Source organism: Cervus elaphus, chromosome 31 (assembly GCF_910594005.1).
Source record: "Cervus elaphus chromosome 31, mCerEla1.1, whole genome shotgun sequence".
Lineage (NCBI taxonomy): Eukaryota > Metazoa > Chordata > Mammalia > Artiodactyla > Cervidae > Cervus > Cervus elaphus.
The window spans coordinates 44,251,151-44,276,516 of record NC_057845.1 but is presented as its reverse complement, the minus strand read 5'-3'; the positions used below and the strand labels follow the sequence as shown (position 1 = coordinate 44,276,516).

General features: G+C 39.4%; 1 protein-coding gene across 46 annotated transcripts in view; it reads left to right on the top strand.

Moving 5' to 3' along the window:
- Window positions 1-25,366, top strand: part of LOC122687350 (ABI family member 3 binding protein) — a 277,123-nt gene that overhangs the window by 65,132 nt on the left and 186,625 nt on the right. For all 46 annotated transcript variants that reach the window (XM_043892758.1, XM_043892771.1, XM_043892776.1 and 43 more), the window contains exon 2: window positions 9,365-9,544. In XM_043892758.1, coding sequence (XP_043748693.1) covers window positions 9,365-9,544 — 180 coding nt within the window. The remainder of the gene's footprint in view (window positions 1-9,364; window positions 9,545-25,366) is intronic.

The following is a 25,366-nucleotide window of genomic DNA, read 5'->3' as shown; positions in this document are numbered from 1 at the left end:
AACCTTCTGCCATTTATTCTTAAATGCTCTGTTTTCTTATTGAGTAGAAAGAATTCTTCTAAATATTCTGGATACAAGTCCTTTATTAGGTAAATGTATTGCAAATATTTTCTGCCAATCTGCACTTAGCTTTTTCTTTTTCTTGTTAGTCCTTTTAAAGTTCAAAACTAAAATTTGGCCAAGTCCATTTTATCAGTTTTTTAAATCTATGTGTCATATCTGAACTGCTGAGAATTGACTTAAGGATTTTGATGTATTAGAAAATTTGACTTTGTACAACAAAGTAAGTGACTAAGCAAGTAAACAGGTTGGCAGTGTCAATAGAATGTGTGCAAAGAAAGAACATGCTATGAGTAAGAAATATGGCTTATTCTTTTAATCCTGAAACAATTTAGTCATTATTTTACTGACATCATTACTATAGCTATTCTTTTACTTAATATCTTGCAGAAATAAATTCTAACTGATTGTTCCCAAACTTGTTATTTAATGCTTTACAACATTGAGAGCTGGGGGCTGTGGCATTTATTGCTACTACACTAATAGATACTTTTTAGATGAGAAGATAACTTTCCTATTTTGAAGTTTTTCTCTTGAAATGATTTTATCAACTTGACCAACTTCATATAAACAATTTGTACCACATTCTAAAATATTTTTGAAAGTGTTAAGATAACATGAAGAGAGATTAGACATGAAAGAATTCCTGCTACTGAACAGGTTGTGATGGTAACTCCTTTCTCACAGATCAGCGACTGGATGTCCATGGTACTTTAGCTGGCTTACCTAAGCATTTTAAGTTTGGGCTATGTTTCTTTACAGGGTTTTATTGAAACGGGCCACAGTTTAGTTTAGTCACTCAGTCGTATCCAACTCTTTGAAGCCCCATGTACATCAGCACGCCAGATTTCCCTGTCCATCACCAGCTACTGGAGCCTACTCAAACTCATGTCCATTGCGTCGGTGAGGCCATCCAACCATCTCATCCTCTGTCGTCCCCTTCTCCTCCTGCTCCCGATCCCTCCCAACATCAGGGTCTTTTCCAATGAGTCAGTTCTTTGCATCAGGTGCCCAAAGTATTGGAGTTTCAGCTTCAGCATCATTCCTTCCAATGAATATTCAGGACTGATTTCCTGTAGAATTGACTGGCTGGATCTCCTTGCAATCCAAGGGACTCTCAAGAGTCTTCTTCAACACCACAGTTCAAAAGTATCAATTCTTCGGCACTCAGCTTTCTTTCTTTATAGTCCAACTCTCACATCCATACACGACTATTGGCAAAACCATAGCTTTGACTATATGGACCTTTGTTGGTAAAGTAATGACTCTGCTTTTTAATATGCTGTCCAGTTTAGTCATAGCTTTTTTATCAAAGAGCAAGCGTCTTTTAATGTCATAGCTGAAGTCACCATCTGCAGTGATTTTGGAGCCCCCCAAAATAAAGTGTCTCACTGTTTCTGTTGTTTCCCCATCTATTTGCCATGAAGTGATGGGACTGGATGCCATAATCTTAGTTTTCTGAATGTTGAATTTTAAGCCAACTTTTCACTCTCCTCTTCCACTTTCATCAAGAGGCTCTTTAGTTCTTCTCTTTCTCTCACAAGGGTGGTGTCATCTGCATGTCTGAGGTTATTGATATTTCTCCCAGCAGTCTTGATTTCAGCTTGTGCTTCATCCAGCCTGGCATTTTGCATATATGTTATATATGCATATAAGTTAAATAAACAGGGTGACTATATACAGCCTTGACCGTGATTTGGAATCAGTCTATTGTTCCATGTCCAGTTCTAACTGTTGCTTCTTGACCTGCATACAGATATCTCAGAAGGCAGGTCAGGTGGCCTGGTATTCCCATCTCTTGTAGAATTTTCCACAGTTTGTTGTGATCCACACAGTCAAAGGCTTTGGTGTAGTTAATAAAGCAAAGTAGATGTTTTTCTGAAACTCTCTTGCTTTTTTGATGATCCAACAGATGTTGGCAATTTGATCTCTGGTTCCTCTGCCTTTTCTAAATCCAACTTGAACATCTGGAAGTTCACCGTTCACATACTGTCAAAGCCTGGCTTGGAGAATTTTGAACATTACTTTGCTAGCATGTGAGATGAGTAAAATTGTGCAGTAGTTTGAATATTCTTTGGCATTGCCTTTCTTTGGGATTGGAATGAAAACTGATCTTTTCCAGTCCTGTGGCCACTGCTGAGTTTTCCAGATTTGCTGGCATATTGAATGCCGCACTTTCATAGCATCATCTTTTAGGATTTAAAATAGCTCAACTGGAATTCCATCACCTCCCCTAGCTTTGTTTGTAGTGATGCCTCCTAATGCCCACTTGACTTCACATTCCAGGATGTCTGGCTCTAGGTGAGTAATCACACCATGTGGTTATCTGGGTCATGAAGTTCTTTTTTGAAAAGTTCTTCTCTGTATTTTTGCCACCTCTTCTTAACATCTTCTGCTTCTGTTAGGTCCATACCATTTCTGTTCTTTATTGTGCTCATCTTTGCATGAAATGTTCCCTTGGTATCTCTAATTTTCTTGAAGAGATCTGTAGTCTTTCCCATTCTATTGTTCTCCTCTATTTCTTTGCACTGACCACTGAGGAAGGCTTTCTTATCTCTCCTTGCTATTCTTTGGAACTCTGCATTCAAATGGGTATATCTTTCCTTTTCTCCTTTGCCTTTAGCTTCTCTTCTTTTCTCAGCTATTTGTAAGGCCTCCTCAGACAGCCATTTTGCCTTTCTGCATTTCTTTTTCTTGGGGATGGTCTTTTTTTTTTTTTTTTTTTTTGTTAGTTGGAGGCTAATTACTTCACAACATTTCAGTGGGTTTTGTCATACATTGATATGAATCAGCCATAGATTTACACATATTCCCCATCCCGATCCCCCCTCCCACCTCCCTCTCCACCCAATTCCTCTGGGTCTTCCCAGTGCACCAGGCCCGAGCACTTGTCTCATGCATCCCACCTGGGCTGGTGATCTGTTTCACCATAGATAATATACATGCTGTTCTTTTGAAATATCCCACCCTCACATTCTCCCACAGAGTTCAAAAGTCTGTTCTGTATTTCTGTGTCTCTTTTTCTGTTTTGCATATAGGGTTATCGTTACCATCTTTCTAAATTCCATATATATGTGTTAGTATGCTGTAATGTTCTTTATCTTTCTGGCTTACTTCACTCTGTATAATGGGCTCCAGTTTCATCCATCTCATTAGGACTGATTCAAATGAATTCTTTTTAATGGCTGAGTAATATTCCATGGTGTATATGTACCACAGCTTCCTTATCCATTCATCTGCTGATGGGCATCTAGGTTGCTTCCATGTCCTGGCTATTATAAACAGTGCTGCGATGAACATTGGGGTGCACGTGTCTCTTTCAGATCTGGTTTCCTCTGTGTGTATGCCCAGAAGTGGGATTGCTGGGTCATATGGCACAAAGACAGAAATATAGATCAATGGAACAGAATAGAAAGCCCAGAGATAAATCCACGAACCTACGGGCACCTTATCTTTGACAAAGGAGGCAAGGATATACAATGGAAAAAAGACAACCTCTTTAACAAGTGGTGCTGGGAAAACTGGTCAACCACTTGTAAAAGAATGAAACTAGAACACTTTCTAACACCATACACAAAAATAAACTCAAAATGGATTAAAGATCTAAATGTAAGACCAGAAACTATAAAACTCCTAGAGGAGAACATAGGCAAAACACTCTCCGACATAAATCACAGCAGGATCCTCTATGACCCACCTCCCAGAATATTGGAAATAAAAGCAAAAATAAACAAATGGGACCTAATGAAACTTAAAAGCTTTTGCACAACAAAGGAAACTATAAGTAAGGTGAAAAGACAGCCCTCAGATTGGGAGAAAATAATAGCAAATGAAGAAACAGACAAAGGATTAATCTCAAAAATATACAAGCAACTCCTGCAGCTCAATTCCAGAAAAATAAATGACCCAATCAAAAAACGGGCCAAAGAACTAAACAGACATTTCTCCAAAGAAGACATACAGATGGCTAACAAACACATGAAGAGATGCTCAACATCACTCATTATTGGAGAAATGCAAATCAAAACCACAATGAGGTACCATTACACGCCAGTCAGGATGGCTGCTCTCCAAAAGTCTACAAGCAATAAATGCTGGAGAGGGTGTGGAGAAAAGGGAACCCTCTTACACTGTTGGTGGGAATGCAAACTAGGACAGCCGCTATGGAAAACAGTGTGGAGATTTCTTAAAAAACTGGAAATAGAACTGCCATATGACCCAGCAATCCCACTTTTGGGGATGGTCTTGATCACTGCCTCCTGTACAATGTTAGGAACCTCAGTTCATAGTTCTTCAGGCACTCTGTCTATGAGATCTAATCCCTTGAAGCTATTTCTCACTTCCACTGTATAATTGTAAGGGATTTGATTTAGGTCATACCCGAATGGTCTAGCAGTTTTCCCTACTTTTTTCAATTTAAGTCTGAATTTTGCAATAGGATTTCATGATCTGAGCCACAGTCAGCTCCTGGTCTTTGTTTTGCTGACTGTATAGAGCTGCTCCATCTATGGCTGCAAGGAATATATCAGTCTGATTTTGGTATTGACTATCTGGTGATGTCCATGTGCATAAACTGGCCATGGTCAGTCAGAATCCCGGGATCAACATTAAATGTCTGCTCAGCACCTATGCCTACAGCAATAGCAACCTGTCTCCTCTGGTTGATCCAGAGGGTTCTTTGAACTTGTAGCGCTCTTTTTTCTGATTTTCTCATTTCACCACCTTCCTGTTTTTAATGCCACAGGGCATGTATTTTCTTTTAAAAACTAAAAGGGGATTAATTCTAATTTTGTTTTGAAAGGCATTCTTTTTCTTTTAGAATTTCACAACCCCATTTGGAATACTTAGAGATACCCTAGAGTGTTGTAGAGGATTAGAAACAGCTGTCATAGATCCAAAGTTCTACTTTGCCAACATGCAGTCTTTTTCTTTTCCAGCCATTCTAGTATTGCTTTCCTGAAATGCTCACATGCTTCATTTTATCTCACTCTTAATTAGTATATGTTTTGTTTCTCATTTAAGATGCAATAAAATGTTCTTTCAGTTCCCATTTCTCTGTATTCCTAGGCTTTCCTGGGCAATATATATGCCACTTATGAATGTTTTCTTAGTTAAGCTTGTATCATGTTGTACTTTTTAAAAATTATCTCTATTTAAATCATTCACCTGAACTTTTTGTGCTAATTGTTGAAAGATAAAAGTTATCACATGACTAGTGTTTCAGACCTTTAAGCCAGAACTACCCAGAGTGAAGATAAATTTATCAAAGGTTAAAAATTATTATAGGATGCACTGAGAATTACCCTAAAATACCGGGGAATTTTTTTAATCATGTAAACTCAAATACTAGTCCAAACATTCATTTGAAGGGACACTTGAAAAACTTATTCAGATGAAAAGGACAAAATATTGCTTAACCATTTTGCTGAGCTCTAAAAGGGTCAGTGGGGTCATAAATGAGTAAGAAAATGGGGTGTTGAGCGAATCCATGCTGGGTGACAATGTGAGCGTACTGTAGGGCCAGGGTCTTGTATGCATTGAAGAATATGAGAAGATTTATACTAGCCAAAGACAAATGAGAGATTTTGAGAAGTAACCAGATAATAATGACCTACTCAATTCTACTCAATACACTGTAATGACCTATATGGAAAAATAATCTAAAAAGAGTGTACATATCTATATGGATAACTGATTCACTTTGCTGTGTATTTGAAACTAACACAACATTGTAAATCAACTATACTTGAACAAAATTTTTTTTTTTTTAAAAAGAGTATTCATACGTAGCAAGATAATGAAGGGATTTGAGTTCCTAACTCCCATAAGGAACTGAGAAGAGAATCTCAAAATATGAAGTTTGTGGTGCTGTTTTCAGAATAGGCTTATTTGTGTGCTTTTTTTCTCAGGAGCTTTAGAGGTTTAGCTCTAGAGAGTAGTATGAGTTGGAATTTTGGAGAAAGTAGGTTAGATAAATGCCAATTAACTTAGAAAGTTACATGATGTTGATGTATTTATTGACATGAATTATTAGCAAAAGGGAGAAAGACTGGAGTTATGAAAATGCTGGGCAGAGGAAGCAATAACATTTCCACTTTTGTTAGTAGTTCTGTTTACAGCCTTCCTTTTTCTCATTGGGACAGTCATTCTTCCCACTTCCCAAGGGGAGGAATAACATGGTACATCTGTGAGCAAAGGTCTAATGTGATGATGTCGTGACTCTTGGCTCTCTGCCCAAGAAGAGTGCAGCCAAAGTACATAAAGATTCCTAATCACGTCTTCCCAAACAAGGTGTTGGAAACAGGCCAGCTGTTTTTTTTTTTTAATTTATCATGAGACATGATAACCTTACAAGGTAGCAGAACATGTGCTTGATTTAGATTTTTTCCATTCCACTGAGCAAGATGGATAACTGTTGAGTTCATCTAGGCATTTAACTAAGAATGGGAAAATTGGCTTGGCCAAAATCTGTGTTACACATGTGAGATTATCTATCTATAACACCTTATCAAAATCTTGTGAAGTTAGGACAAAACATTAGCAGTTAGCATCAATTTGAACATTACAGTATGGGGATTAGCTACTCCGTACTCAATTGAGTCAGGACAAAATTCTCAGCAAAATTAAGAGCATGGAAGCATACGTTACCATATGTAAAATAGATAGCCATTGGGAATTTGTTGTGTGACTCAAGGAACTCGAACTGGGGCTCTGTAACAACCTAGAAGGGTGGGATGGGGAGGCAGCTGGGAGGAAGGTTCAAGAGGGAGGGGACATAGGTATACCTATGGCTGATTCATGTTGATGTTTGGCAGAAACCAACATAATACTATAAAGCAAGTTTTCTTCAATTAAAAATAAATTTAATAAAAAGCAAAACTGAGCAGAAAATCCAGCCTAGTGAGAACTTAAGATGCGGTGTTGACCCTGCACTTAACCAGCCGAGTGACGGAGGTGTGGCCACCCTGTCACTTGTGTGGTAAGAGAACTGGATGAGGTGAGCTGGGGATGAAGCTTCCTCAGATTTTGGATAAGCCACTCAGTATCTCTGGGTTTCAGTGTTGCTGCAAATGTAGGAATAGCAATCAGAGAACCAAGAATTATAGAAATTTTATCAAATTTTGGTAAAGTACATGCCTGGATTTAGTAGTACCAGCTACTGAAGTAAGAGTGGTTCCCACAGCCTGGTCTCCAAGATGGGGCTGTTTTTATTTCTTCAAAGGCCTGATGGAAGGCTTCTGTGTGGCTATATTGAGGTGGCCCAGGATGATTTTTGAGTGGACTAATGTAAATTTAGTGTGATGGATTCAGGACATCCACGGTATTTAGAGTGCAGACTGGTATACATACAAGTCTTTGATTAATGAGAAATGGACTGTGAATTATTAGGTAAGTAAATATAGTCTTCCCAATAGGTAAAGTATTTAAAAAATGTAAAATCCCAGGGAAATAATGAAAGAAAATAATTGAGGTCCACAATCTCTTATCTAAAACTCTCAGAGTCAGACATGCTTTAGAATTCAGAAAAATCTCTGGATTTTGGAATTGTACTAGGGTGCCTAGACCATGTATTAAGTAACCTCTTTGGTGGGGTCTTGATCAGCACCCTTTAATTAAGCACATTTAATTATAGGATTAAAATTTCTACAATTAGAATCTAGAAAGATAGTACAGATGAACTTATTTGCAAAGCAGAAGCAGAGACGCGGATGTGGAAAACAAGCGTATAGTTGCCAAGAGGGAAAGGGAGGGGGGGATGCATTGGGAGACTGGAACTGATGTATAGACACCACTATGTATAAAATAGATAACGGATGAGAACCTACTGTATAGCACAAGGAACTCTACCGAATGCTCTGCGGTGACCTACGTGGAGAGGGAATCTACAAAGAGTGGGCATGTCTGTGTATAACTGACTCACATGGTGGAACAGCAGAAACTAATGTATGGCTGTAAAGCATCAGTGTTGTTTTACATTACCCTGGCTGTTCAGTGAGATTAAAGGACTGTGTGGCTCCATCACAGTTCAGATTGAGTTTTGTTGCCAAATTCTTTTGACATGAATTTATAAAAACCTAACAAAGCCTTTCTTTGGACTTCTAAACTGTGGCTAAAGGGTGTTGGATGGACCTGATTAAGTAACCGATTATTGACCTATTACTATGTGTCCGCTTTAAGATGGTGCCATTTGCACTAACCTTTGTCAGCAATCTGTCCAAGTAGACATCATTATCCATTATCTGTAATTTACAAATCAGGAAACAAGACAAGGACAGGTTAGTGATCAGTCAGAGGCACCATGGTCCGCATGTGGCCAAAGTGGTTTGAACTTAGCTTCTTCTGGCCCCAAAGAAAAAAAAACAGTGTTGTTTCCTTACTGCTTGGTCAAGACTTTTTGTTAGTACGACTGTCTGTCCCTGTTGCTTCATAGTTAAAAAATAATAATAATACTGTCGTGAAAACACAGGGTTTCTCTCCTTCCTCTGCAGTCTCTCTAGGGAAGTTCATCCAGTGATCATTTATAAACTAATGACCCTCAGATGGATCTGGGCCCCCTTTCTGAGCATAACGCTTAGTCACCTTACTGTTGGACATTTCCATGTAGTTGTCTCACTGACCCAGCAATCTCCAAACAGAAGGAATCATCTGTTCTCTCTACCCTGCTCCTTTTAGAAAATCTAATCCACCATCTCAGTTACTCCTAAACCTAAACGTATGCACCTCCCTCGCTTTCCAACCCTATAAATAATCACTAAATCCTACAGGGTTATGGCTGGAGACCGGCACCGAGGGGGCTGGGGGTTTCAAAGTGTGGTAATTCAATTTGCCAATAAGAAATTTCAGATCCTTTTTACCAGACAGTGCTTGGCATTCTCATGGTGGGGGTTTAGTCAGTCATGTATGACTCTTGCGACCCCATGGACTGTAGCCCGTCAGGTTCCTCTGTCCGTAAGATTCTCCAGGCAAGAATACTGGAGGGGGTTGCCATTTCCTCCTCCAGGGAATCTTCCCAACCCAGGGATTGAACCCTGGTCTCCTGCATTGCAGGCAGATTCTTTACCAACTGAGCCACCAGGGAAGCCCTTTTGGTGCTCTAGACTACTTTATATGTTATTGTCTGTTTATTTTGGTCTCAAAATTACCTGTGTTTTAGCTATTTAGGTGGGTGCGCCGTCATCCTTAGTAGCTAGATACCACGCTTCCCAGTAAGTTGGCCTCTCGCCACTAACCTTTGCTCCAAATTTGTCTTGGGATGCTAAGGAGGTAAAGTAACAGCCACTGATATTTTCATTCCCATCTCTAGGTAAAAGGCCAAACCTGAAGGTCCACATCAATACCACAAGTGACTCCATCCTCTTGAAGTTCCTGCGTCCGAGTCCTAATGTAAAACTGGAAGGTTTTCTCCTGGGATATGGCAGTAACTTGTCACCAAACCAGTACTTCCCTCTTCCTGCCGAAGGGAAATACACTGAGGCCATAGTCGGTAAGATTTTTGGGTTTCAGGCATAGGAAGAAGAGGTAACAGGTAACGCGTGTTACATGATACATGAATCCTGAAGCATCATTTTTTTTCTACGTCCTCAGCTGAACCAAATGCCATAAATACAAAACATCAAAATTCTTGTAACCCATAGCACAATTCTTTACATCAAAAAGTATATAATACTGCAGAAATAATCATTGCCATTATACCTACAATTCCTGACCATATAACTAAACTTGCATAGGGAAAAAATAGTTAAAATAACTGGGCTTAAATCTCTGTAACATAGCTTGTTTATGTGGATTAATTTTCCTACCTGCTGTGTCTTTACTTTCTTCTGGTAGAAAATATCAACTTCAGCTTTCTGGGTGTGTCTGCATGACAAGCTACCTTTAAAACTAAAAGACAAAGCATTAATATTACATTAAACTTTTTAGAGTATTTCAGACAAAAGATTAAAGCTTGTATTTGTGTTATAAAATTTTACATCTTTAAAAATATTTTAATCACATTAAATGTAATTTGAGGATGTGAGCACTGTCAAACCTTCTCCAGAAATATTATTTGCAAATAAAACATTTTAAAGGATAACTTTTTTTTTTAAAAAAGGAATCCTTGACTTAAAATGCTGTCAAAGTCTTCCTGAACAGGCTAAGACTAGGTTTGTATTTTGCTCATTGCTACACTTATTGCTAAATAGCTTTTCCATAAACTTTGAAGTTTAATCCTCTAACATGAACTACTATATACCAGATCTAATATTTGTGCATATATGCAGCAAAGTTAAAGATGAATCAGTTTTGCCCTACAGCTCTTTCTCACAGAGAGGTTCTCATAGATAAGTCTCTCTTGTACTTTAAAATTAGGCAAGAGAGTAACATTATTAGTTATAAATGCCTAGGCTAAATTTTACACAAGATAAGCATGTTAAAAGCAAACACATCAGTTTGTTATCCCCCAAAATTTGAGAACTAGGCACTTTGACAAATGTAGAAACATTAACCTTGATCACATAAACCATAAGGAATTTGAAAATTTGCAAATATTCCTTCAACATATGCACTCTTTACTATTAATATAAAAAGTGGCTGGGAGCTATACATGTACCCCTACACAAACAGAAACAGATATACTATCCCTTTATTTATTGAGCATTAGAAGTAACATTTTACTTATGACAATTTTTATCCTTGGTTATATGGATTGAAAATATGGTTAATAATAAACATCCTTTCCTTATGAGGCAGAAGGCATCCTATCTTAAAGTGACCGAAGTTAGATTGCTAATGAAAAATATATGTAGAAAACTATAAAGAAAATTTCTAGCACAGATATATCAAGCTTTTGTTTATTCAGTAAGGAGGGATGGTCAAGTGGAATAGGTACCCTTTTATTTGTTTCAACTCTTAAAACTCTGTTATGAAAAAATTCAAACATATGAGAAGAATGAAACCTATAATGACTCTTGTGTATAATCTTGCAACTTGAATATTGTCACTCTTTTGCTCATCTCTTTCCATGTATTCCTTATATTTGCTCATATGGGTATTTTAAAGCATAGCTAGATATTATATTTGTATAGTCTTTAAGCATTTCAGTATGCATCTCTAACAGATAAAAATATTTTTAATAATGTCTTACTTTTATCTTATTATAACAATAATCCCATTATATTGTTTTATGCCTAGTCCATATTTAAATTTCTCTGGTCATCTTTAAAAATGCCCTCTTTGAGCTGTTTCTTTTTTGAATGAGGATCCTATATGGTCTACATGTTAGGTTTGACTGTTACATATCATAAGTCTCTTTATTATATAAGAGTCCTCTCTCCCTTCTCTCTTTAAATGTCATTGATTTGCTAAAGAAATTTGATTATATATTCTGGTCCACAATCTGTATTTACCTGGCTGCTTCCCTGTATTTTTCAACTGGTTCCTCTATCCTGATATTTCCTATGAAAGCTATTTTGATTTGGAGGCTTTGTTAGATTTGGGTTAAGCATTTTCAGGAAAGAATACTTTATAGGTGGTATTATTTCCTAACAACTCACAAAAGAGGTACATAAATGGCTGGTGTCATACTTAGTAATGTTAATACTGTTTGCTATGTTTAGGTGACCTCAGCCTGACCCTGCCATTATAAAATTCATCATCAAATTTTCACTTAATGGTTTTTAGCATCTATTGATGGTCATGGCCCAGATCCATTATTTTATACAGAGGTTGTAAAATGGCAATTTTTACATTTTAGAAAGAATCTAATTCTATCATTCCTTTTGCATTTTTCAATTGAAATTCTATATTAAAGAAGAATTTTCTTTTATTTACTTTTTAACTTTCCTTATACAGTGTTTAGGAAATACAAGATAAATTCTCATTGTAGTAAATTGATGCCTGGAAATCTGCAGTGTTGACCAATGGTATTGTTGTTTATTTTATAATCAGTAAGAATGCATTGGTTATTTTTATTGATTTGTAAGATATTTAATGATTTTTAATCATTATATCACTATCCATCCCTTGCAATTATTCTCACTGTCCTTTAAATATGGTTGATTGTTTAACCTTGGTTCACTATTAAACTGTGAACTTTTAAAGTTAAAGTTTATGTCTTTTTCTTTGGTTATTCATACCAGAATGACCTACATTGAGTAGACAGGCAATAAATATTTGTGGCACTGAAATCTGAACAGAGTCAAGTCTGTGTAGAATATTTAGGCTGGAGGAGGCTATGAGAGACTGTCTAGTCTAGGCTCTTGTCATCAGGCTAGTATATAACTAAGCCATCCAGGTATATAAAACATCACTGTGTATCTTAAAGATCTTAAAGCACAATGACTCCCAAACTTCTCCTGGAAGGCTATTCTAGGCAGCATTTTTAAAACTCTTAATTTATCCTTTAGATTGATATGTTCTTTTTGTTTATTTTCTTTCTTTTCTAGTATGCTGGTGGAAGATGAAAAACATTCTTCTTAGATATTTACTTTTCCATCTTTCTTTATGCCAAGTAATCTGTGTGCTTCTGTTTTTATTACTTTGAAACAGACTTGCATTTCCAAATTAAATGTTATTATCTGGTTGCTTAAATTGATTATAGTCGTTTTTAAATTATTATGGTTGTATTAATGGCTCAAAAATCGTTAAGCATCTGAATATTAGTTTTCAACTGCCACTGTAACAAATTACCACAAACTTGGGTGGCTTAAAACATCACAAATTAATTAACTTACATTTATGTAAGGTACATCTACCTGGGAGTAGTGACTTCTGATGTGAAGCGCTCTTGGGAAACTCTTTAGAGATTTTTTTGTCTCTTTCTACAGCTCTCAAATGAATTCTTTCCCATCCTATTAGTAGTAGTGTTGTGTTAGTCATGTCCAACTCTTTGCAACCCCATGGATGTAACCTGCCAGGCTCCTCTGTCCATGAAATTCTCCAGGCAAGAATACTGGAGTGGGTTACCATTCCCTTCTCCAGGGGATCTTCTCGACCCAGGGATCAAACCTGGCTCTCCTGCATTACAGGCAGATTCTTTACCATCTGAGCCACCAGGGAAGCCTTTTCCCACCCTAAGTTTTGCTAATTCCTTGAAGCCTGGCAGTTGGCAGAAGAGGTTGCTGGCACCGTGTGGCAGGTCAATGGTGGATTCGCGCATTTTGTGGACAGTTAAGGAACATCTGGGCTTCCCAAGTGGCACTAGTGGTAAAGAACCCACTTGCCAAAGCAGGAGATGTAAGAGACTCGGGTTTGATCCCTGGGTTGGGAGGATCCCCTGGGGGAGGACATGGCACCCCACTCCAGTATTCTTGCCTGGAGAATCCCATGGACAGAGCAGCCTGGTGGGCTACAGTCCACGGGGCCACAAAGAGTCGGACAGAGCACATGCACAGCTCTGTATGTGAGAAGCCCAAGGTGGGTCTCTCTTGGCTAAAGTCAAGGTTGTGGCCAGGGCTGCATTCCCTTCTGGAGGCTCTGAAGGGAAAATCTGTTTCTGTTTTTGCAGTTTCTAGAGGGGCCCACCTTCCTTTTCTACCTTTAAATCTAAAAATATGATACAAATGAATACATAAACAAAACAGAAACAGACTCACAGATACAGAGAACAAACTAGCCATTTGTTCCCTATTAGTGGTTACCAATAGGGAAAGGGGATGGGGAAGGGGCAAGGAATTAGGACATACTATGTATAAAATAGAAAAGCAACAAATATATATTATACAGCAACGGAAGTATAACCATTATTTTATAATAACTTTTAGTGGAGTATAATCTTTAAAAATACTGAATTACTCTGCTGTACACTTGAAACTAATATAATATTCTAAATCCACTACAATTGAAAAAAAATCCAGCAACACTGGGTCAAGCATTGCTCACACCACACTGCTCTGATCTCTCCGGCCTCCTTCCACATTTAAGGATCCTTATGATTATGTTGAGCCCACCTGGATAATCTAGGTTACTCTCCATATTTTAAATTGGTCTACATTCTTCATTGTACCTGCAACCCAAATTCTCCTTTATCATGTAACCTAAGATATTCACAGGTTCTGGAGAGGAGGATGTGGGCAATCCTGGAGGGCCATTATTCTCTGTGGCACAAACTGTATGTTTGAAACTTGTGTCTCTATTCCCTTTCTGCTACCAGTTTAGAGTATCATCATTCTCAATTCTGCTCATCTGTAAAACAGTAATTAAGTCTATTTTAGACAGATGTGCTGTGGGCGTGTTAGTGAATTCATGATCATAAAGAGATGAGTTGAAATCCCTTAGGTGCAAGTTGGACGAGGAAAGAATTTTTATTTCTTTGTGTAAAAAAAGCACCACTTACATCCCCTCTTCTTACTTTATTCTGTAAGAGGATAGTAGTATTTCTTCAGTTGCACCAAACTATACCTAAACATTGTAACTTACTTTTGTTTTCAAACAAATATTACATGCCATTTTGTCTGCCCCATTCCACTTTAAGTGTTTAAGATCCCACCACTGAAATGAGAAACGGTTGATTATTCAGAAATATTAAAGTTAACATTTAATGATATGTGGACTAAATAATCATCTTGAAGCATTTCTACTTTTATTTTAATATGTATCTAGTATTGACAGAGGTATTTTAAAAGTCATGTTCTGGTCTTATATGTAAAACTAAAAAACATAAGAAATATTCCCTTTTGCTATTTATGAAACTTCTGTAAAACTTTTACTTTTGTAGAATCTTCTAAGATTTTTGTAGACTAATCGGAGCAGAAGAAAAAGGAGTATTTTCCCAGATGAATATTAATAACTATTACTGGCTTTGAGTCTTGCAGTGATGTGATAAAACATGATTCTCATATAATAGATCTGAGGTTCCCATATCCTTTTTTCCCACATCATCAATGCTCTCATTCTGGCTTACATATCCAGTTTTCGCTTTGTTACTTTTGTGTTCAGCTGTTGGTAATTTTGCAAATGTCCAAAAATGTAAAAATGAGAATTTTTTGACACTGAATCTTTATAGACTCATACTTTATGGTGTTCTCTTGACCTCTGAAAATATGTTAATCAGTGTCACCTGGCAAGGAAAAAGTTACATTCCATCAATCTTGTAGAGCAGGTTAAGGAGCTATTTTAGTATCCTTGCTGCAAAAAATAAAAATCTTAAATTGGAAAAAAAAACACATATTTATCACTACTAGGAATTCTGATTAAAGGATTTCTTTCAACTAGGTGTTAGGACTCCAAAGGGATTTGAGGGAAAATTTCTTCACCGCCCCCTATTCTCACAGCTGCTAACCCTTACGTTAACTGCCCTAAAGAGAACGGGTTTTTCATGCTCAGACAAGCAGTCTTGCCTGTAGCCCCTCAGAGTGGTTCGTACGCCAGGGAGGATGCGCTGAGATGCTCTGCCTTGGAAGCAGCCTGCACCAAAATGCTAACATCTGCATTTAAGAAAAGATCCTCCTCTGCCTGGAGAAGCAGCATGATGTGGAGAAAGAATATGTATGTTTTCAGTGAGACAGTTCTGAGTCCAAACTCAACCCAGTTACTTACGATGGAGTAGCTCTGGGTAAGCCACTTAACTTGTCTCAGTCAGTCCATTTTTTTCATCTATAAAATACGTTATGAATACTTCAGAATTGTTGTGAAGACTATAAATTATTTAAGTAAGACTAACATAAAGAGGAGGTATGTTTTATAATTGTTTATAATTGTCAGTTGCTGTTATAACAAATTGAGTGGTCTTGGATAATCTACCTAACCTTTCTGAGCTTTGTGTAAGATCTCTGGGGTAGATTGCTTTAGCAGACTGTCAGTGACTTTAAAGAAGTAACCATACTCATCTGTTTAACTGCAACTAAGAGTTTCCTTGGAAGGGATAAATCCCCAAACAGATTAAGAAACACAATAGGCAGCAAAATCTAAGACTGTGATACACAGCCCTTGGAGAGCACAGGACTGTCTTCCATAGTCAGGTCATCTTTTAGTCATTACTGGGGGCAGTTCTATTCAGTGACTTTGAATAGAGTCCTTAGGTAACTCTCAAGAGTCTCACAGCTGTGGCCTCTTAAGGAGAAGGTGAATCCTCACAAGATACAGTTGAAAGGGTTTGGTATTCCAAGATTTCAATTTTTTAACCTGTCTTACTCTAAGAAAGCAATTTTAAGCAGGAAAGTGGAAAGAATTTTGACCCATCTTACTAAATATAGATCAAATTAAGAGCCTAACCCTGTTTCATTTACTTTAACTGATGGTAGTTTTATCTTAAGTTCAGGTCAAAATTTAATCAGCAGTTCCTTATTTTGATATTTCTTTCTTGCTTTTGTTTCACTGGGGAAATTTTTGTTTAAATTTTTGAATAAAATTTATTTACAGTGGTTCAGATGTGAATATCAATTATATGTTTATAAGTGTAATTTATATTCCTGTAGATATTAACACCCCTCACAAGTTTTACCCTTAATTTTTACATCTGTATAGAAAGCAAGAGCAAATGTACAATTTTTTGGCATCATTGCAACCCTTAGAGCTTCAGTTGTCTTTTTCTCTCTGTATAAAAATATTTACGTGTGGTCTATTCATTTTTATGGAAGTGGGGTGAAATACAAAATAATAGAGATTGCTACTATTCATTATATGGGAGGATAAATACTACCTAATGACAAAAAAGAAGTGAATGTTTATTGTGGAAAGTGCCACCAGAAAGTTGATGGTGGATTCACTGAAGAAAAATAGCTAGAGGTTGAAAATTATTGAAGGAACTATTTAAGGACTTAAGCTGAAAAATAGCTAGTGAAAGGAGCAAGGGAAACTCACAGGAGGAAAAGATACACTGTCTGTCATTGAGACCAGCTCAGTTCCTGTCTTCTCTGGCAGAATCTTAGGGAATTAGCAAGAAGCTGCGCAGAGAGCACGGTCTAGCAGCAGCAGTGAATACAAGATAGTCCCAAAATGCAGATGAGGGATATGACAGTTGAGGAGGAGTAGGTCGTGGTATTAGGGTCCTTTTACACATAAGGAAATGGAACCTCTAAGAGCTTCAAGTCAACTCCCAAATGCGTCAAAGCTGGTAAATAGTACCCGTGTTTGAACTCAGGAAGTCTGGTTTGAGAACCTGAGCTCTGAAGCGCTGTAATTTTATCTGTTGTTCTACAATGGAAAGTCTGCATAAGAACCTGATTTGTTTCTTCTATAATGCCCTTTATTTCTTAGGATGTTCTTTAAACAGTAAGGGCTTTCCTGGTGGCTCGGACCGTAAAGAATCTGCCTGCAATGCAGGAGATGGGGGTTCGATCCCTGGGGCAGGAAGATCCCTTGGAGAAGGAGATGGCAACCCACTCCAGTATTCTTGCCTGGAGAATCCCATGGACAGAGGAGCCTGGCAGGCTACAGTCCATGGGGTTGCAAGGAGTTGGACACAGCTGAGCAGCTGACACTGTAAATAGTAAGCAGAAAGGTCTTGTATCATGGAAGGAGCCACGAGATGCTTTCAGCTTCCCTGGTGGCTCAGAGGGTAAAGCGTCTGCCTACAATGCGGGAGACCCGGGTTCGATCCCTGAGTCGGGAAGATCCCCTGGAGAAGGCAATGGTACCCCACTCCAGTACTCCTGCCTGGAAAATCCCATGGACTGAGAAGCCTGGTAGGCTACAGTCCATAGGATCACAAAGAGTCAGACACAACTGAGGGACTTCACTTCACTTCATTAAGATTTAAATGAATTAAAATCTGTGAAGTATTTGCTACATCCACAAAACTTGTTCTTTTCTACCCATTCCACCGCCACCATCACCATCTTTATTTTGAGTTGCCCATCTGTGAAGCCCTACTGCCCTCTACTCTCCTCAAGGCCATATCTGCCCAAGAAAGTCAATGTTTTTATCTCTCTCCATGAATATCCTAGAGGCTAAGCATTTTCTTTGACCGTCATTCTTAGTAAACTGCTATTTGTTTTTATTCTGGGGAGTCTTGTCTAGTCCCAGACTCTTCCCAAATAGAAAATTCTGAAGAGGTAAGGACACTGGAAGCCTCAGATTTCTTTTTCACATCTAATGTTGTCGTAATTTAGAAACACAGTGAATGAATGAATGGGTGAGAGGAAAGGGAGAGACCCAGGAATCTGAAATAGCTATGGGTCGCATTTAGATGGGTTTTTCTCTTTTGTTTAAACTGTTTTCAAAATGTCATCTAATTCTCATTTGGTTCTTTCTCTGGAAATGATTTTTACCACTGAGAAGTATTTGGCTTTAAATCGTCACGATTAACCCAGATTTCTCATTAAACAATAGGAATCTCAGAATCACTTGATTTTCCTCCAAGGTGCAAAATTGAGCAGAACTTGAGTAAGCTTCAAAGGGGAAGTTTTTAAAGAGGTTGGCCTAGTAGGAACTAATTTCTTAATAAATTTTATGGCACCACTGAAATAATTCACCACGAATTCATACCAGAAAAGCCTTGTTTGATAATAGATGCCCATTTCACCTGTTTTGATAAAGATAACATATTTTCAAGGTTCTGTTTTTTCTATTGGATTCAGTGTTTCCATGGTCTTCCTGGCCTCACCAAACAATAGATAAACTGTCTCCAAATTTATCTTTTCTTGGAAATACAATAAAAGAAACTCAGTATTCCAATATAAAGTGCAATTTTTTCCCAATGTATTGCATAATGCACTGAGACCAAAATCTAACTTTTACTTATTTTATTCTTAATTATATCTAGAAGGGTTCTGCAAAATAGCTTATGGCCCTTTGGCATGAGTCAAAGGTATGCACTGTCCCAGATTTATTGCAAAAGGTTTGTTGATGAGAAGTGGATTTAATTAGAAAGACAGCTGCTAATGTAAATTAGCAGGTTACCTGGAACAGATACAAGATAATATTTAGATACAATACAATACAATATTTAAAACTTTATAATTTATTTTTCATAAATTTCCATATTTTCCATTATAATTTCCATCTCAAAACCAAAGACTACCATCAAATCCTAATTTCCTAACTACTCCTGTTATTTCTTTAACGTTTTACTTTCCCAGGACACAACACTCTCTGTCACATACCTGTCTTGTCTGGAGTGCTATGCTGTGAATACCAGCATTTAGTCACATTCAGGTCTAGGTTGTTCCATTTTCATTTTTTTGCTTTTGTTTGCACTAGTCATATTTTAGCAGCTAACTAGTGAATTGCTCAGGGTGAGAGCTGACTCTCACCATCCCCCATGTACTCCATGATCAGGGTCAGTAGATCCGTGGGTGTAACAGCTGACTGCCCAGAGTCTGCTGGGAGTTTTCTGGGCAAATCTCCGAGTCAACACTGTAAACTCTCTTTGCCTAGGGTGGAAATCTCTAGGAGAAAAAAGAAATTATTCAACTGGCTTACAGTGTTGACTCTACCCTATTTCTCAGACTAGGTTATGGCTTACATCTGCTGTTGTGGCTTAATTATTAATAGTGCTCCCATTTCTTTCAAAAGTGTCCCAGTTTAGTTGAAAAGTTATAGCGTAATACACATGTGGGTGAAAGCCTTGAACTCATAGCATCATCCCCCAGTCTTTCATCGCCTGATTTCAAGCTAATAGTTTAGCCTTTTCTCTACCACTGGGGATACTCCTCAAGAAGAAGATATTCCCCCAGGCTGGCATTCATTTCATTTATCAGGTTGAGTGCACAGTAGCTGCCCACCAAATGCTGGATTGGAAGTTTTCACCAACCCATGAGCTTATACTTTGATATCGTTGGGGAGCTACAACGTGTTGGGCCAAGGGCTTTACAGAAAGGGTCATTGACTCCTCACGGCAGGCCCTTGACGCTGGTACTATTAGCATCCTCTTCTTCCCATTGAAGAGTAAATCCCTGAGAAGTGAAGAAAGCTACATGTGGCAGGCTGGCTCCAGAGCCCCTGCATTTGACTACCATGCCATACTGCCTTCCCCCACGGCATTTAAGTATTCTGTGACCTTGAACTCTAGGTACAAACTCATCTCCTGGGAATTATTTCTGACCCCTCACCCCCCACATGATGATGCAGACTAGAGCATTTGAAAAGAAAGACATCTTGCTGGTTTGATGGCCCTGGCTTCCATCTGATAGTGAATGCGACCGAGCTTTGTTACTTGAAAGGACAATATCCAAGTAAAGTTGTGATTATTCAGTCATATTTCCTGTAGAGATGATTTTAGCAAAGTGATGAATTCACTGGAAAATGTGTGTGTGCGTGTGTGCAGGCTCTCCATCAAGGGCAAGTCCTTGCCAAACGTTAAATGAGTTCATAGACAACACCCTACACTAAATTTCTCTGTGGGGTGCACCTATAAAGCACAGGCAAGGAAAAAACTGTGGGCGATGAAGTCAGCAACGTTAATGTCTAACAGGTCTCTAAACTGGGAAAGGATGCGTGCTGGCTGCGGAGGCAAATGGTACGAGAAATGGTTTACGTATTTGTTTCCAGGGTCAGGGCGAGAATTTGTCAGAGCTTGCTTGCAAGTGAGGCAGGGTTAGCCTGGGACCGGGGCTGAATGAGCAGCTCCAGGCTGAAAGCTGTGATAACAGGGAGTGCAGGACTGCCTGGTCCGTCCAGGCTGTGGTGGGAACTGGGGACGGAGGGGGAGGGGAGACCTGGCTTTCCGGCCATGTGATCAGTGGACTCAGAGAGCCCTGCATTAAAGTTTAGCGCTTTGCTGTCATGGAAATTTTAGTAGGTTTACCTTTCGTCTTATTTTGTCAGTCGGGTGGGATGGGACAGTGGAATGTATGCTGAGGGCTTGGTGCCTGGGCTCGTCTCTTGGCCTCCCACTCCCTCCCCTAATTTGGTTCTCAGCTGCCTGGTCCGCCTGCAGCCCTGCCTCTTCCCAGCTCCACTTAGCAACTACCGCTGCCTCCTCCTTCTTCGGGCACTTGGGTGTGGATGTGGGGCCTGGGGGACACCCTCTCCTGGTGACATCTGGCAGGACGGGCTAGCTACAGTCCTGCCTGGCAAGTGCCACAGCGCATCAGTGGGTGCTTTCACTTCCGTCAGCTTCTTTCCCACCCCCATTCGGGTGCATGGTCTGCCCCAGGGCTGAGGTCACAGTCCCCTGGGGCCTGTGGATTCCAATGGCAGCCCTTCAGGAAAGGGAGATTGGCTCTCTTGCCCTGGGGGCTGAGGGGTGGGGGCAGTAAGGTGCTCTGATGCCAAGGCTGCCTCTGGTTGGAAAGGATCCCAGGCAGTTAGGGGAGGTCAGGGTCTGCACTCCTTTGCAGAGCAACATTAAATAACCAATAAATACCATGACTGGTCGAGGCAGAGTCTATGAAAGAAAGGAAATGTTTTATATTTCGGTGTGCTTAATGTCTTTAACAGGGAGTCCCACCTTTTGATTTTGCATTGAATGGGGCCATAAAGTGTACAGTCAACCCTGGGCAAAGTGTGTATTATCAATAGCTTCACATCCCCAAACTCATAGGAAAACTCTCAGAAAAAGTTTCCAGGAATGTCTTCCACGTTGAAGTGTGTCTTTGAAATCCTCCTCTGTTTGGAAAAAGGGTGCATCTTTACATCCAGAGAAAAAACTGAAGGGTGAAGGAGCGTGGCGGAGCCTTTGGGGTCCACATTTCAGCGTTTAGGAAAAGCTCTCTTTCTCCCTCAAACCTCTTCCTCCCACCTACTCCTTCTCCACGTCCTCTCTTCCCATTAAAGCTGAGCTCCTCTCTTATTTAGAGGCTTCACTCTGCAGCAGAGGGATGAGGGGCTGCTGCTTACTGATGCTATCATTCCTGAATAACTCCTCTTGTAACACACATATCGACAGGAGCTGCCAGCTCCCTTCTGTCGTCTTTGACTGAACATTATAGAATCCAATGAGTGGTGGATGTTCCTAGCTGTTTTGCCTTGGCAGTTGCTCTGTGGTCCAGAGTGGCTGAGCCTTTTTGGACCATTTAACCATCACCATTGAGCCCCCTGCTTGGGTGCCGAGGTCCTCAGATTGCCTCTTCAGGGTCAAAAGAAGCCAGAGCTGCCTTGGAGCCCCAAGGCATAGCAGAATGTTTTGTCAAAATGGGTAGTGGTTCATTTTCCAACTGATTCCCAACATTTAACAGGAATAATGACTGAACGGTTATTAGTAGAATTTGCTTTAAAATTTGGCTTAGATTGTTTTTCAGGTGAAAGAAAGATAAGGATTATTATTACACACAAAACCATCTGCTTTTTATAGCAAAGAACTTCAGAGGAAAAAGGTCAGTTCTACAGATAGGTTCATCAAAGACAAATTCGGCACTTGAAGTTTACCAGCTTTTCAAAAGATGATTTGCTTTTGCTGATAGCTATTCCCCAGACTTATAATTGCTTTTCCTTTCTTCCCCCAAAGCAGAGACTTCCATCTTTACTCTAGCCCCAGGCAATAAAGGGATAGAGAAATAGATTCATTCATTTGCTCAGAAAATATTTGCTGTGCAATTGCTGTTTCCAGGTACAGAAATGAACAAAGTATAAACTGAGTCTGGGCCAGATTCCATGTGATCCTCAGCCCACGTCTTCTTACAGAGGCTTTGTGGCCATGATGGTTTAGTCGCTGTCATGTCTGACTCTTAACAGAGACTTAGAAATACTCTAAAAGATGGATGACTTCTACTGTGATGGTTCATATTTCTATAGATGTTCATTTTTATGGGCTTCTCTGGTGGCTCAGAGAGTAAAGAATCTGCCTGCAGTGCAAGAGACACAGGTTCAATTCCTGGGTTGAGAAGATCCCCTGGAGAAGGGAATGGCAACCCACTCCAGTATTCTTGCCTGGGAAATCCCATGGACAGAGGAGCCTGGTGGGCTACAGTCCATGGGGTCCCAGAGAGTCGGACACAACTGAGCAACTAACACACACAAGGGCAAGGTGCTAGTAATCTCCTTAGTGATTTATTAAAAATAGCTAAACTCAGTAGGCATAGCAGTACTGACATTACTTATAACTACTGTCTTCTATGTGGATTTCTGGTTTCCATGAGGCTTTACAAAGCTGTGATTTAGTGTGTGCCCAAGAAGACACCATGTTAAGTTGCTTCAGACAGAAATTCAGTGCCAGGGCCACCCTGAAGCCCAGTTTGCCTCCTCCCAGCATGAGCACACTTAAGATTGCTTTGTTTCAGATCTGCCTAGTGCTTGAGTGGAACGCTCTGCCTGAACTTAAAACACAGGGAGGCTTTTCAAGGGCATTTTCAAATAGACATTACTCAGTGTTGATGAAAGAAGGCATGGGAGTTGTCTGCCAAATGTTAAAAGCTAAAGGGAATACTTAAATTTGGGTTGTACCCACCCAGGTCAGATTACAGCTAAGTGTGGCATGTGGACGCTTGCAGATGTGGAGAAAAACTGATAATATTTCTTTATGGAGAGTTCCATGACTGTAGATTTTTTTCCCCCAGGTTTTGTGGGTGATGTTATTCTTAAAATGAGTCTTAGGATGTGCCACATTGATTTCTAATAAAATAGTTACTTTATTTCATCAAATTCTAAATTACTTTTAAACATAAATGATAGCACTATTTTATATAAATTTAGTAAAGAATGAAGCTGCTGATTCATGACACTGCTTTTGCATCCCTTGAGGCTTATGAAGGAGCTTCCTTTTACCCAGGATACATAAATGTTACATGATTTACTTTTTGTAAAAAGAGATGATTTTGTTTTTTTAATAAATTCTTTGTTAAAATAGCTTTAAATTTAAGAAAAGTTACAAATGTAATAGAATTTCTGTGTACTTGATATCCAATTTCTCCTATACTTCACATATTGTATTAGCATGATGCATTTGTCACAACTTATCACCCAATATTGATACATTATTAGTGTTAAGTCCGCACATGATCTGATCTCCTTTGTTTTAACCAATGATCTTGCTCCGTTCCAAGGTCCTATGCAGGATATCACACTACCATCTAGTTGTGTCTCTCATAGGCTCAGTCTCCCAGGCTTTCCTTGGTTTTGATGACCTTAATTTTTTGAAGGAGTTGTGGTTAGGTGTTTTGTAGAATATCTTTCAATTTAGTTTTGTCTAATGTTTTTTCTCATGTTTAGACTGGGTCTTGGGGGAGAAAGATCTGTTAATTTAAAAAAGAAAGGAAAATAAGCAAGAGAAAAGTTAAATTCCTTCTAAATGTCTTCACCTTGGTAGTCCAACTCTTCGCCTCACCCTTCAACTCAAGAGTTATCTGTAGCCTTGTTTTTCCACTACACGACTGCATGCCAGCATCAATAGTGATAAGACTGTGTTTTGTGATCACTGCTCCCCTGACTTTCCTTATGAATTACTGACCCTCTTTGCCATTTTGGAAGCTGTCACTTTCTTGACTTTCCTGGAATGTGTCAGGCAGTGACTGCAAGGACCCAACTGTTCCTGGTCAATGTCCCATGCCACTGACTGGAAAATGCATTTGAGAGATTTTCAAAGCAGAGGAGTGGAGGAGAGGATTATGTCTTAGAACGAATGAAATATGGTGTTCTGAACTTTTAATATGCCTGCAAAAACTGTTGCATATTGAATATGGTCAAATTGCCATTTGGGGTTCAGACACGACTATGTTGATGTTACGTCTCCAGATCAAATTTAAACCAGTCAACTCCCACTTGCTAGATTAGGAAGAAATGGAATCTATTTTCCTCAGGACTCTACTGCTGCCCCCACAGTTTTCAGAATCTCAAGGAGAGGGTACATCTCTGGTGGCCCATCTATCGTTCACATGCCACGTGGCTTCATTCCGTTCCTGGCCACCTCGCCTGTAGGAAGTCCTGCTGGGGCTGCTCTCCCACTGACATATCAGGCGTCTGCTAGGCAAAACCCCCACATGGGCAGGCACAGCTGCTCCGAGCAGACCCCTCTGGGAACAGGCCTCTGGCTCGGTGCCTCGGATACTCCTTGGTGGGTTTCCAGGGCAGCAGCTCAAGGGTCTCATTCTCCATGCAGAAGCATTCCTAAGACTCCATCTCCCTCAGGGGAGCAAGAGAAGATTTCAGCCTCCACTGGGGGTGCAGGGGAAGTTGTCTCTCCCCATCTCTGGGGATGAGATGAGGATTAAGCCTTAGTGTTCTTTTCACACCTCCAAATCCCATTAGAAACAACCTGCCTTTCTTCGATTTGCGAATCAAAAAATTTAGTTACTGACAAAAGGTATTTATGGACTGTCTCTAACAGCCTCAGAGTTGGGAATTCATTTTGATCTTGAAACTTCTCTCTGGGCCTTGAAGAATGCCTGAGATGATGTCTACCTTCCCTGAGTGGGTCCAAAGGGGCCCAGATCTTTAAGGCACAGTAGTGACAGCAGCAGGGACCTGGTCCTCTCCTGCCAAAGTAAAGCTTGCTTGCCCTCCACGGATCAGG